This window comes from Tachyglossus aculeatus, chromosome 8 (assembly GCF_015852505.1).
Source record: "Tachyglossus aculeatus isolate mTacAcu1 chromosome 8, mTacAcu1.pri, whole genome shotgun sequence".
NCBI lineage: Eukaryota > Metazoa > Chordata > Mammalia > Monotremata > Tachyglossidae > Tachyglossus > Tachyglossus aculeatus.
Genome location: NC_052073.1, coordinates 30006402 through 30021806, shown reverse-complemented (window position 1 = coordinate 30021806; position 15405 = coordinate 30006402). Strand labels below are relative to the sequence as shown.

Sequence of the window (15405 nt, the reverse complement as noted above, 5' to 3'; positions counted from 1 at the left end):
CACTTCACAATGAATGGAGCCCTCTCATAATGGAATCATTTTCCTCCCAACGAAGACATTTCATTAGAGAAGTGTCACAAGAATAAGGATTATCCAAATAAATTATTTATGTTTTGAGACTCAGCAAATAATAATGATTGGAAAATGCTGGAAACTGATTTCCCATCCCCCCGCAGCAGTAGATTTCTGGAAGAGAAAGCCTCTTTATCCTTTTGCCCGGCTTGCTTCGGTGTATGTAGAAAGGACCAGCACGGGCACAACCCTGTATTTTTTTCATAAAGCCTCTGTTCTCCCAAGGAAGGGCCATGGCTTTTCCTCCGGACTTTTGCAAGGTTTACTCTGTGGCCAGAGGGAAGTGCATCTCTTTATCGGTCCTGGGGGTTTGGGGAGGCTGTTAGTTAATACTCGTGCAGCTATGGCAATGTAACCAGCATTCAAATGAGGGCCCAGGTGGTGGCTTCTGGCAGCAAAGCCAGTCTGCTACTACCATCTGAAGGGCTGCTGGCCAGAAGCTTAAATGAGGCCACTGAACAATGGGACCCACTTCTCTGGACACTGGAATGGCTGTAGTGTACCACAGGGGGATTGGCAGTGTGCCTGGCCACTACCGTCTTGGAAATGGGACTTTCAGGGAGCCACCAGATTGAACCTAAACCCTAAAGCAGATACTGGGCACTCTAGTGCCACCCCCAGGTTCAGTGCTCATGCCCCAGCTGCAGTGAAACCTAAGCAGGCTACTTTGATGACAATGATGACATTCTGTACTTACCAAGTGCTGTAACCCGATTTGCTTGTTTCCACTTAGTACAGTGTTCTGCGCCCAGTAAGCACTCAATAAATACGACTGAATTCATTCATTCATTCAATCGTATTTATTGAGCGCTTGCTGTGTGCAGAGCACTGTACTAAGCGCTTGGGAAGTACAAGTCGGCAACATATAGAGACGGTCCCTATCCAAGAATGGGCTCACAGTCCAGAAGGGGAGAGACAGACAACAAAACAAAACACGTAGGCAGGTGTCAAAATTGTCAGAATAGAATTAAAGCTATATGCACATCATTAACAAAATAAATAGAATAGTAAATATGTACAAGTAAAATAAATAGAGTAATAAATCTGTACAAATATATATACAAGTGCTGTGGGGAGGGGAATTAATAATATTAATAATTTTGGTATTTAAGCACTTACTATGTGCCATTCATTCACCCCCCGCCCTACCTCCTTCCCCTCCCCCCAGCACTTGTATATTGGTTATTATTACTACTAATAATAATAACCACTGGGGTAGATACAAGTTAATCAGGTTGAACGCAGTCCCTGTCCTACATGGGGCTCACAGTCTAAGTAGGAGGGAGAGAAAGGTATTGAATCTGCATTTTACCAATGAGGAAACTGAGGTACAGAGAAGTTACGTGATCTGCCTGAGGTCACAAAGCAGGCAAGTGGCAGAGCTAGGATTGGAACCCAGATCTTCCAATTCTCAGGCCTGCTCTCTTTTCGTTTTCCAATTTTATAGGTCAGCTTTCAGATTTGGTTCCTTCACAGAATGTCCTTGAATGAGAAGCAGCCTTGCTTAGCAAATAGACCATGGTGCTGGGAGTCAGAAGGACCTGGGTTCTAATCCTTGCTCCATCACCTGCCTGCTGTGTGACCTTGGGCAAGTCACTTACCTTCTCAGTGCCACAGTTCCCTCAACTGTAAAATGAGGATTGAGATTATGAGCCCCATGTGGAACATGGACTGTGACTAACCTGATTAGCTCTTAGTACAGTGCCTGGAACATAGTAAATGCTTAACAAATACCATAAAAAAGGTTAAGTGTGGTTGCAAAGTGGTCTTCCTGGGGGCATTCCCATCCTGAGAACAAATCAAAATCCAGACAAGAGGCAACAGGGCCTAGAGGAATATGTCTGGACACCATGTTCCCCACCAGACTGTAAACTCATTGTCGGCAGGGAATGTATCTACTTATTGTTATATTATACTCTCCCAGGTGCTTAGTACAGTGCTTTGCACACAGTAAGTGCTTAATAAATGTGGTTGAATGAATGAATAAACCCAGGTTCCAATCTCAGCTCCAATACCTGTCTCCTGTATCATCCGGGGCAAGTCACAGTCTCTCTGGGCCAGAATTTTCTCTTGTTTAAACTGCTCTCCCTGCTTAGGAGACTGTAATCCTCTTTGGGGACAGGGACTGACTCTACGCTGATGATCCTGGACCTACCTTAGTGCAGTTGTTGGCATTTAGTACGTACTTCATAGACACCAAAATTATTATGATCATTATTGTTAATAACAAAAGCTTTGAGCATCACAGCTCCAGGGCATTCTCTGGGAAAGTGAGGAGCCCCTCTTTGCTCTTCCGAAAGACAGTAGGGCGGTTACCCTTTCTTTCCCTCTCCTGGTATCAATCATAGTCCCTGTCTTCTCTCCTCACAGGTGGTACCTACAGCCAACTGCTCCATGAGCACTAGCCAGGTGCTCGGCAGAGACTGGCAATGGCTACTGCCCAAATGAAGCAATCCCCTGTGGTCACTGACCCAGCAACTGGTAAGTTCCAACTGGGGAGAAGCCCCGGCCTGGGAACACAGTGCGAATGGCTCACAGGTGTTGGAGGCAGATGGTGTTTCTATGGCACTGCAATGAGCTGGCATGGGGCACAATGAGGAAGGCTAGCTAAATAGAGTGACATGAGTATTACAAGCCCATTATGTTAACCAAAGGCGGGAATGAAAAAGTCAGTTCATCAAATGCTAGGCTGAGCTCTCATTCCTTAGGTAAGGGAGAGCTACTTCCTCTCAGAGATGCTGCTGCCCAAACTGTATTTTAAACGTATACACCGTTTTGGGAGAATAATTTCTAAACACCTCACTTGCCTGTGCTGCTCAATAAGTCAATCAATGGTGTTTATTGAGCAGTTACTGTGCACAGAGCACTGAAATAAGCCCCTGGGGGAGTACAATACAATAGAGTTGGTTGAATTGTTCCCTGCCCAAAAGGAGTTCACAATCTAGAGGGCTGTTAGAGAATGGAGGCGTGCTTTCCTAAGAACAGGGTCCAAATCTGCTTCGACACACTGGATATTTGTATTTGATTCTGTTTCTTGGTTTATTACATTTCAGAGCTAACAGGAAATTTGGACATGAACAATGGCTACCTGATCAACTTCACTGCCTCACTGTGACTGACATTTCCACCTCCTCAGGTTTTAGTCCAGAGACGTGAAGTGGGAGGTTTGGTGAAGGCAGCTATTAAGGTGAGGTGGCCAATTGAAGCTGGCCTGCTAATATGTGTTTAAAAAGTGAGAAACAGACCACAGAGCAACAGGTCGCTACAAAATACACACTTGAAAATCCAAGTGGCCAAGAAAGTTTCCTAGCCTAGTCTTTGCAGAACATGCTTTTAGTGTGGATCTGAGTTCAGGCTTTGTCTATTGTTTGGAGCAAGTTTGGAGAGTCAGGATAACTGGGTTCTAATCTGCTGTGTGAACTTGGACAAGTTGCTTCTCTCTTCCTCAGTTATCTCCTCATCATCATCAATCGTATTTATTGAGCGCTTACTATGTGCAGAGCACTGTACTAAGCGCTTGGGAAGTACAAATTGGCAACATATAGAGTCCCTACCCAATAGTGGGCTCACATCTGTAAATTTGGGACTGAGACTATAAGCCCCATGTGGAACAGGGACTGTGTCCATCCTAATTAGTTCGTATCTACCCCAGTGCTTAGTATAGTGCCTGGCATATAGTAAGTGTTTAACAAATGCAATTATTATCATTACTATATTCTAATCCCAGCTCTGCCACTGGCCTGCCCAAGTGTAAACTGGACATCTAATACTTGCTGTCCCTACCTGTTGAGGCTGTGAGCTCCGTGTGGGATCCAGACTGTATCAGATCTGATTATCTCATTTGCTTAGCACTTAGTAAGTAGTAATAGTAAGTGCAGAGGCAACTGGAGGGTTTGGTTTAGGCACTAAATTTTGGGATTATTCTTCTAGAAGATTTAGGAGATTTATTTCCCGACTCCAGGTTCAATCGATTTTCATCTGAACCTGAAGCAGACCAAAGAGCAGCATGGAAACACACTCCATGTCTTTCCTGTGCTCTCTCTGGAAGTAAATATGGGAAATTTGTTCTAGTGTTTCTCAGAGAATGTTTCTACAGGGTAAATGTCCCTGTCTAAAGATGTTTTACTAGAACAGCTGTTCATTTCAAACACCTTTATTTGCAGGCAAGTTAATAGCTTGAAAATAAAAATTCAGGCTAAACTTCCCTGTCTTTGCATAATTGTGGTTGAGGAGGGTGGGAGATGGGAAAAGGGAAGGTAGGGTGTGGCAGGTGAAATCAGAAACTCTTTACCATTGGCTTTAAGGCACTCAATCAGCTCTGCCCCTCCTATCTGACCTTGCTAATATCCTATTACAACCCAGATCAGATACTTTGTTCCTCTAGGATTACCTTCTCACCGTACCTCAATCTCTCCTGCCTCTCCACCGATCCCTTTTCTACACCCTCCCTGTAGCCTGGAACTCCCTCCCACTTCATAATTGAGAGACCACCACTCTTCCCATTTTCAAAATCCCACTAAAATCATATTTCTTCCAAGAAGCCTTCCCTGACTAATCTCTTCTTTCCCCACCCTATTTGCCCTCCCTTCAGTGTCACCTATGCACTTGTATCTGTTTCCTTTAAGCACTTTGATACCCACTGTGTTCCCAGGCTCACAGGATTTATGTTCATAGCCTTATACTCCTCCACTTCCCCTATCTGTAATCTATTTTATTGTCTGTCTCCCTATCTAGACTCAAAGCCCCTTGAGGGCTGGGATCATGCCTTCCATCTCTATTGTATTGTACTCTTCCAATCTCTTAGTACAGTGCTTTGCACACAGTGAGCGCTCAGTAAATGCCATTGATTGGTGGAGGCCAGAGGGTTTTCTCACAGATTGAGAAGAGCTGAACATTCTCACTCATCATCAGAGCAAATGCAGGCCCACAACAATGGCCGGGAGCCGTGTCCACTTCTAACCATAAATTCTCTATTATCCTGACATATCTGACAGGCCCTTATCTTCAAACATGTTCAGGTTTAGTGCTCCTTCTGGCTTTCAGGAGACAGCCAGCAATCCATTTCATGGATAACATCATCCTTTACCACAAAAAAACATTAAAAATTAACTTTGGAGGGCTTGATATTTTTCTTCTTGTAGGAAAGTTCCTGTGGTTTCAAAATAATGGCCAGACTGAGCGGGAATACAGAGGAGAACACACAAAAAAGAGAAAAAACAAAAACAAAAATGACAAAAAAAAATGGAAAGGCCTCAGATGATAGGCAGGTGTGAACAATGCCCCATGGGAAAAGGATTAAAATAAGGCATTGCCCAAGGAACAGGGATTAACATTTGACTTCAGGGCATCAGCCAGGATTGTGTGCTACAGACTGGCAAAGTGTAAGGATGGACCTAGGGGCTGTAGGTCAAGGAAAACTCTTTCAAAGCCTGGAAACTGGACAGTGATGATTTTTTAAAATGTTATTTGTTAAATGTTACTATGGGTCAAGCACTGTTCTAAGTTCTGGGGTAGATACAAATTAATTAGGTTGGACTGTTTAAGGAGGAGGAAGAACACGAGAACTGAGGCACAGAGAAGTCAAATGACTTGCCCAAGGTCACACAACAACCTAGTGGTGGAGGTGGAATTAGAACCCAGATCCTCTAACTCCCAGGCTCATGTTCTTTCCACTAGGCCATGCTGCTTGACTGGGTCTAGGTCAGAGGAGTAGATCAAAACAATAACAGAGAGCACAGGGCTGTCTGGAAACAGCCTGCCCTCATTATAATAATGACAATAATTGAGGCATTGGTTAAATGCTTACTTGGTGCCAAGCACTGTATTAAGCATTGGAATAGATGCAGAATGCCAAATATCTCTGGGTTGAGGACCATGATTTCCTGATTGGATCTTAAATAGTATGCAAAGAAGAATTAATGCCACCCCTCCCCCACTATGGTTTTAGGAAATCTCAGTGCAATAAAGAAAGGGGAAAATACTGCCCTTTGATATGTACTCTGAGGATGAAGAAGTCAACAGCAAAAGGCTTGAACCTAACAGAAGTCTGAGCCCCAAATTTAAATTGAAATGTAATCTGCGGGCTGAAGTTTCTTGAGATTACTGACACTAGAGAAATGCAAGTGAAGGATGATGACAGTGACAGTGATGGAGATGAAAATTCTGATGGTGATGAACTCCTTAAAAAGAGAGAACAGGAGAATTTTGATGGTTCAGGATGAAAGCAAAATATCGGAAGTGCAAACACTTGATGCCAAATTGCGTTTTCCCCCCCAAAACATGGTGATGGAAGACAATCCTAAATTTTCTATTCAAGACATAAGCCACAAAAGGAAAACTAAGCTAAGGAGGAAGGAAAAAGGTGTTGATCCTATCATGATGACTCTTCTCAACTGGGAAGTGAATGGGGGTATTTTCCATAATTCCTGTTTTAAGGCGTCAACTACCATCACTGATCTGCTGGATCTTGGAGAACAAGACCCAAGGTTCACATTTTAGTGAAGGTTCTCAGCAGACAAAAACAACCATAGAAGCAGCATGGCTCAGTGGAAAGAGCATGGGCTTGGGAGTCAGAGGTCATGGGTTCAAATCCCTGCTCCGCCAATTGTCAACTGTGTGACTCTGGGCAAGTCACTTAACTTCTCTGTGCCTCAGTTACCTCATTTGTAAAATGAGGATTAAAACTGTGAGCCCCATGTGGGACAACCTGATCACCCTGTATCCTCTCCAGTGCTTAGAACAGTGCTTTGCACATAGTAAGTGCTTAAAAAAAGCAAAATAGTAGTGCATACACTTGATGCCAAATTGTGTTTTCTCCCCAAAACATGGTGATGAAAGACAATCCTATATTTCCTATTCAAGACTTAAGCCGCAAAAGGAAAACTCAGCTAAGGAGGAAAGAAAAAAGGTACTGATCCTACCACGATGACTTTTCTCAACTGGGAAGTGAACGGGGGTATTTTCCATAATTCCTGTTTTAAGGCATTAACTACCATCCCTGATCTGCTGGCTCTTGGAGAACAAGACCCAAGGTTCGTATCTTAGTGAAGGTTCTTCTCACTTAGCAGACAAAAACAACCAGGTCCACTGGTTCTATCTGTGAGGGAGACTTAGTACATGGAAGCTGTGGAAGCACCATCTCGAGAGACAGTGTTTTAGTTGCCCTAAGTGGTTTGGTTGTTCACCTGCCTGAAGGCATTGGACTGGACCATATGAACCCCTGGTGTCCCTCCCAGCTCTAGAACTCTGATGAAGGGCACCTGGGCCTAAAGAAAGAGAGGTGGGGTGGGGAGGAGAGATCTGGGGGAGGGGGTTTGTGGAGATACCATGCCCAAGATTGTACTTACATCCATGAGCGCCGCATTGATGTAGTTGCTTGATTCGCCATCTACAGAGATGAGGAAGGGCAGGCACCGGTCCAGGGGCAGAACATCCATGAGGCGGTTCTTGTCGTGATTTCTTGGCAAGAGGCCTATGCTGCAGTCTTCCGGTCTGACCCGAGGGGTCACGATGTTGAGGGTCTGCAGAGTGAACACAAGCCCGGAAAATATCACAGTTTAAAATCTGCCACCACAAGGCATCGCTGCACAGGGGCACGGATGTCCAACACCCTGCATTTCCTTTAGTTCCTCAGATTTCAACTTCATTGTGTTGAAATGGGAGAGAGGAGGAAAGCAACATTGCCTTAACCTTGTCCAAGAGAATTTCCAACTATGTTATCCTGCGCAGTAGACATCTGGATAAATCCTGGGTGGGATAAACTCTAATTTGGATGCTAATCAGAATACTGTGATTTCATACCTATTAATAATTTAAATGGGCTTGAAACTGCATCATGACTGAATTCTCAGGGTCTCGGTCTGAGCTAAGACAATCGCACGGAGTCCGAGCCACTCTGCAACCCTCCCACCCCCATCCAGATTTCAGCTGCCATGCCCCCAAGCCCCAGAGTCAGGCCCTGCAGGTGACAGAGACCCCCCCCCCCCAACCCCTTCTTTTGATCCTGAGGAAAATACTTTTTGGGGGAAGGAAATCTTTCCCATTTCTTTTTCTTTACATAAAATGATTTTTATGTCTTCATAATTCCCAACATTGAATACCCACAAAGCTGCTTTGGAATAACCTCATGTCTATTCATCTATGTTTTATTCTTTCATTTAAACTGTAATAAAAATAGAGTTTTGCTACAAAAAGAGGTGGCAAATTTTCTAACCTGGCACAGTGGCTGGGGATATTCTCTATGCTATTTAGAGCAGATGAATGATACCACTTCCAATTACCAGTACTACCTTGTAAGTCTGAAAACTGCACACCTGGCTCACTGCATACAGTCCTACATATCATCTCTTCTGCAAACCTTAAATTGATTTTTAAAAATTAATTAGCCCACTCGGCATCACCAGAAAGCTGAAAGTTAACTTGGTATTTGGTCTTAGTACGAAAAGTAACATTTGCCTTTTACCTGAAATTCATCTTTTATCTGGCTGGAATTGGTCTGTGGATCCAGTCTGCTGATGTTATAATATATAGATCTGAACTCACACACTGGAATAGCCGTATTACCACAAAGACAAGCCTCTAGGATGGCATCATGGACAAAGACATACTGTTCCTGCAAAGTAACAAGACAATGTACAGAGGATTTGTTACTTCTGGAAGAAGTTTCAAGTTGGCAGTGAGAATTTCCCCTTTTGAATTTGCTTCCATTGCATACTGCATCTTTCAGGAAATGTGTACCTCGTCACTGAGACTGCAAGAGATTGGTGGGGAGGAAAGGAGGTCTGAAAGTAGAAAATCCCCATTTTGTTGCCAGTCTCCATTGTCATTATTGCCAAGCTAATATTTCCTAGGAATCCCTACCTCAGAGCCCATCCTGATAACCACAGGATCAAATTTCCAATGTTATTTCACTCTGTGGTGATTCAGGCAAAACCCAGATTTTTCTACTGACAATTTCATTTTAAAAATTATACCCATCCCACACAGAAATAATATGTTCTGCTCCATCCAGATGACCCCATTCTGGGAATAAATTGCTCACCCTCTGGCCTCTTCGAGGAAATTAGACAATTTTAGTAAAGTACTGGATCATTTTACTAAATAATCTTCTCGTATCTCAAAAGTATTTCTGCAATCCCAAAGTGCCCAACTCTATTCCAGGAAATAGAGCTTTGTAGAGGCTAGGTAGGGTCAGGCCTGAACCTAATCCAGTCCATTTGAGCTCAGATCATTCCCTTGCTCCCTGCAACTTTCCCACCCCCCATTTTGGGTTTGCCAGGCTGAAAGAGAGTAGCATTACTGGAATTTTCACCTTTCGACAGTTGTCCCCTGGACTGCTGGCACTTACTCTAACTCAACAGTCCCAGTGCAGGTGAGCCAAAATCCCTGGATAAGGCAGGACCCATTTCTAGTTTCCTTTGGCTCATTTCTAGGCCAGTTCAGGACTTATTTGGGATGGAAGCTAGGACTAGCTTGGATTGGGGCAGGCCTGGGATAAACTAGAGCAGGCGTGGGTTCAAACTTGTTGGGGGAATCCAGGCAGGGCTAGTTCCTCTATTTTTTGGGTTCCGATATAAGGGGAGAATCAGTCTCATATTGAATGAACTCTTCCCGGGCATTGGATTCTAATACCTGAATTACTTCTTGCCATGGAATCAGTGATGTCTCAACTTTGTTAAGATGATTCTCCCAACTCTGTAGGTAGTAGTAGTGATAACATTTACTGAGCACCCACTTAGCACTATACTTTATGCTTGAGAAGCAGCGCAGCCTATTAGAAAGGTCATGGGCGTAGGAGTCAGGGGATCTGGGTTCTAATCCTGTCTCTGCCACTTGTCTGCAGTATGGCTGGGGGCAAGTCATTTAGCTTCTCTGCACCTTCATTTACTCATCTGTAAAATGGGGATTCAATACCTGTTCTCCCTCCTACATAGACTGTGAGCTTCATGTAGTAGAGGGACTGTATTCAACCTGATTATGTTTTGTGTCTACCCCAGCACTTATTACAGTGTTTGGTACATTGTTAAGGGCTTATCAAATACCACATTTATTATTACCACTATTATTAGGTAATATATTATTATATTACTCTCTATGTATCACCACCCAAACACATGGTCCACCTATTTTACGTACATAGTATGAACCAATATTAGCCTTCCCGGACTAAGTTCTCATCCTGTAACCCTATTTTCCTTCCTTACTGCCTCTTCCCTGTTCTTTGTCCCACCGGCTAAATCACTTAGATACTCACCCCACTCTCCCACTGACACGCAGCACTCATGTTCATATCCTTGCACTCGCTCCTAGACTGTAAGCTTTTTGTGGGCAGGGAACTTGTCTACCAACTCTGTTATACTGTGCTCTCCCAAACAGTAGAGTCTTCTGCACACAGTTAGCACTGACTCAATCAATCAATCAAGCATATTTATTGAGCGCTTACTGTGTGCAGAGGACTGTACTAAGCGCTTGGGAAGTACAAGTTGGCAACATATAGAGACAGTCCCTACCCAACAGTGGGCTCACAGTCTAAAAGGGGGAGACAGAGAACAAAACCAAACATACTAACAAAATAAAATAAATAGAATAGATAGGTACAAGTAAAATAAATAAATAAATAAATATGTACAAGCATATATACATATATACAGGTGCTGTGGGGAAGGGAAGGAGGTAAGATGGGGATGGAGGGGGGAGAGGAAGGAAGGGGCTCAGTCTTGGAAGGCCTCCTGGAGGAGATGAGCTCTCAGTAGGGCCTTGAAGGGAGGAAGAGAGCTAGCTTGGCAGATGGGCAGAGGGAGGGCATTCCAAGCCCCAGGGGATGACATGGGCTGGGGGTTGATGGCGGGACAGGTGAGAACGAGGCACGGTGAGGAGATTAGCGGCAGAGGAGTGGAGGGTGCGGGGTGGGCTGTAGAGGGAGAGAAGGGAGGTGAGGTAGGAGGGGGCGAGGTGATGGAGAGCCTTGAAGCTTATTTCCCTTAACCATAATGTATTTTAATGTCTGTCTTCGTAGAGTGTAAGCTCCTTGAGGGTAGGGGTGGTGTCTACCAACTGTACTGTATTCTACCAAGCACTTAGTCAAGTTCTCTGTCCAAAGTTAACACTCAGTAAATACCACTGATGGGTTAATTCCCAATTCACATCTCCACCCCTGATCTCTCTCCTGCTCTGCAATCTTGAATTTACTCCTGCCTTCAAGAAATCTCTACTTGGTTATCCCACCAACACCTCAAACTTAACATGTCCAAAACAGAACTCATTTTCCTCAAAAATCCTTACCATCCCCTGACTTTCCCATTGCCGTAGACAACACCTCCACCCTCCCTGCCTCACAAACCATAACCATGGTGTTATCTTCAATTTATCATTCCCTTTCAACCCGCATATTCAATCTGTCACCAAATTCGTCAGTTTGTCTTCATAGTATCATTAAAGTCTGCCCTTTCCTCTCCATCCAAACTACTATTATTGTGCTGACAGCCACTTATTACATCCCACTTTGACTACGACAGCAACCTCCTTGTTGTCCTCCCTGCCTCTTATATTTCCCCACTTCAATCTACACTTCACTCTGCTGCCCAGATTATTTCTCTAAAAAAATATTCAGTCCATGTTTCTCCACTCCACAAGAACCTCCAGTGCTTGCCCATGTACCTCCACATGAAACATCAACTCCTTCTCATTTATTTTAAAGCACTAAATCAGCTTACCCCTTCCTACCTTACTTCCCTGATTTCCCACTACACCCCAACCCAAACACTTGGCTTCTCTAATGCCAGCCTACAAAGTATGTCGATCTCGCCAACAACTCCTTGCCCACATCCTGGCTCTGGCCTGGAATTCCCTCACCCTATCCAGTGCTAAACAAGTACCATTAACAGACAAACAAAAATGTTTGTCTCCTCTTCTTGACTATAAGCTCCTTGTGGCTAACATGTAGCTAACATGTCTACCAACTCTGTTGTACTGTACTCTCCCAAGGTTCTAGTACAGTGATCTAGTCCCAGTAAGTGCTCAATAAAAACCACTGATTATTCTGGTTTGATTACCAGATTACAAAACTTCTTTTGTGTCAGATTTATTACAACTACTCCAGCAAGTCATAACAACACATTCTGTATATTAATAATAATAATAATTGTGGTATTTGTTAAGCACTTACTATGTGCCAGACACTGTTCTAAGAGTTAGGGTAGATATAAGATAATCAGGTTTGACACAGCCCCTCTCCCACATAAGGATCACAGTCTTCATCCCCATTTTACAGATGAGGGAACTGAGGCACAGAGAAGTGAAGTGACTTGCTCAAGGTCACACAGCAGACAAGTGGCAGGGCGGAATTAGAACTCAGGACCTTCTGACTCCCAGGTTCATGCTCTATCCATTAGGCCACACTGCTTCTCTATTCAAATGGTTAGATGTGGGTAAGAGCTCTGACCCACCGGCCTTTACCTCGGTCTGCACCAGGTTGACTCTTTGGGACCGCAGCTCTCGTACACAGTTGAAGATGTCTACCACGCCTTCATTCTCTGCCATATCGAGCATGATGTCTATGGCAATAAAACAACCCGTTCTTCCTGCACCAGCGCTAAAAAGAAAGGACAAGGCATCATCAATGAGTTCAAAGAAGCGGAACTATTGGATCAAAGGCTATCAGCTGGGAAGCCTCTGGAGACATCCATCTGCCACTTAGCAGAAAGAAAGCTCTGACAAGTGTAGATGGCATCAAAGACAAGGTGGTCTGTGTGGAGGTGAAGTTGGAGACCTCATGCCATGGAGGGAAAAAAGGAGAGAAAAAGGATGTAGAGGGAGAGAAAGGGAGAGTGTGTGAAGGAGACAAAGAGCACACACGAGCACCATTTAGACATTCAGAAAGGAAGTGCATTCCACTGGAGAGACATCTGGGTTGGGATTTAAAAGATCTAAATTGTATTTAAAATCCTCCTTCTGTCATCCTGCAATCTTGTTCAACACACCTTAATAAGCTGGGAATAATTATATCTCCATTTGTCAAAGTTCAAAATGCAACCTCTCATGCTAAAAATAATCAAAACACTCCAAAGATCTCTTAAATGTAAGCATTTTGAACATCTGTCTCTAAATGTAAGCATTTTGAACATCTGCATATTGATGGTTAAATTGTAATAAATAAAAAATCCGAGGACACCTTCCTCTAAAAATACTTTTGGTTTAAAATTTTGAGAACAGTTAAAGATAGAAACAGGTTTAAATACATTTTAATTATATTTTCCTCAACAAGACAATGCTCCTCTTGGAGAATTAGCTGGATCTTGAGATTGAAATGGCAGTTAAAGCCAAAGTGAATAGGAAGCAGACTGGGAAAAGTGGAGAAAGCAGTGGACGTGATGTGCAGGTTCCGAGGAGAATCAGAGTCCAGTTATAAAAGTCATACTAGGAAATTTTACTGATCATGAATTAATGGGCAAGTTCATCAAAAGCTAATCCTCAGAATAAGATACTTCTCGTATGTGCCATTCGAAGAGAAGATGACAATTTCTATTCCTTTACCTCTCCATACATTAACAAAGAGATTTACTGCTGGCTTAAAGGCCTCCTATATTAGAGAGCCTGTGCACAGATATCGAACTGTGATATCCAGAGAGGCTTTTGGAAAGAGGATCAGTAATTACAACCTAGAGCCACTCATTAAAACAGTAAAGATAACAACAGCTCATAGAAAAATAGCATTTCTTCACCAAATCTCACAACACCAGAATGGGGGTGGGGGTAGGGGAGGGGGCACCTGCTCAAGGTGAAGGTGGTAAGATTCAAAACCAACAAAATGCAACATTTTTTTCACCCAGCAGATGGGGAGTATGGAACGTGTTTCCACAGGAAGTTGTGCAGCCAGAAAATATCAATAAGCTCGAGAGGAGTTCGAATAAATTAATGGGTAAGAAGTCCATAATGAATCCATTGAATGGAGGTATGGTTATGGTGGGCTGCAGCATGGCTTGAAAATCAGAGGACTTGGATTCTAGTCCTAGCTCCATTACTTGCCTGCTGTTTGACTTTGAACAAGTCACTTAAATTCTCTGTGCCCTCTCTCCTCCTACAGCCCAGCCCGCACCCTCCGCTCCTCTGCCGCTAATCTCCTCACCATGCCTCGTTCTCGCCTGTCCCACCATCGACACCCGGCCCACGTCCTCCCCCGGGCCTGGAATGCCCTCCCTCTGCCTATCCGCCAAGCTAGCTCTCTTCCTCCCTTCAAGGCCCTACTGAGAGCTCATCTCCTCCAGGAGGCCTTCCCAGACTGAGCCCCTTCCTTCCTCTCCCCCTCGTCCCCATCTCCATCCCCCCATCTTACCTCCTTCCCTTCCCCACAGCACCTTTATATATGTATATATGTTTGTATATATTTATTACTCTATTTATTTATTTATTTATTTTACTTGTACCTATCTATTCTATTTATTTTATTTTGTTAGTATGTTTGGTTTTGTTCTCTGTCTCCCCCTTCTAGACTGTGAGCCCACTGTTGGGTAGGGACTGTCTCTATATGTTGCCAGCTTGTACTTCCCAAGCGCTTAGTACAGTGCTCTGCTCAATAAATATGATTGATCGATTGATTGTGCCTCAGTTTCCTTATGGGTAAAATGGGGATTAGTTTCTTCTACTTAGACTCTTAAGTCTCATGTGGGACAGGGATTATGTCCACACTAATTATCTTCTATCTATCCCAGCACTTAGTACAGTGCCTGGAACACAGTAAGCACTTAATAAACACCTTTATTATTATTATTAGATGGAAAAGTTGGGGAAGTTGGATAGAGGGCAAGGGGAGTAACCATTATGCAGTTCTCACAATTTTTCTGTGGCTCTGTCAGACACAAAACAGTAGGCTGGATGAAGCCTTGATTTGTTCCCTTCACCAGGGTCTCCCTAAGAGGCGTCAGGTAACACTATCTAATTAGGGGAGGGTATGGGTTCAGAAGGTGAGCCTGATAGGGAGCTTCCAGGAAGAATCTGTGTGCTGAGGAATTCCTGGTGTCATGTAATTAGACTTTATGGTCGGCTAGCCACATTTGGCAAACTTCCTGAAATTGATCACTTTGGAGGTATTTTTACAATGAAGCTCTTCCCTTTTTCAATTGTGGCATTCCTAGAGAAGAGAGGGTGAGGCAGGGAAAGGAAGTAGAGAGGTTCAGGGATCCTGTCTGCTCTGCCACAGGGCTGCTGCCCCTCAGCTTCCTGGAGACCACCCATTTACCCCTAGATTTCCTGGAGCTGGAAGCCTGGGTCTGGATTGCTGTCCTACTCCTTCCACTCTGCTCCCAACCAGGAAGAAACCTGTGGGTTTTTCATTGGAAT

General features: G+C 43.8%; 1 protein-coding gene across 5 annotated transcripts in view; it reads right to left on the bottom strand.

The window, feature by feature from the left end:
- The window catches only part of PTPRT (protein tyrosine phosphatase receptor type T), a 700314-nt gene that overhangs the window by 23667 nt on the left and 661242 nt on the right, over positions 1 to 15405 (bottom strand). For all 5 annotated transcript variants that reach the window (XM_038750174.1, XM_038750176.1, XM_038750173.1 and 2 more), the window contains 3 exons: positions 12526 to 12661; positions 8534 to 8683; positions 7419 to 7592 (listed from right to left, as the gene is read on the bottom strand). In XM_038750174.1, the coding sequence (XP_038606102.1) occupies positions 7419 to 7592; positions 8534 to 8683; positions 12526 to 12661 (460 nt within the window). The remainder of the gene's footprint in view (positions 1 to 7418; positions 7593 to 8533; positions 8684 to 12525; positions 12662 to 15405) is intronic.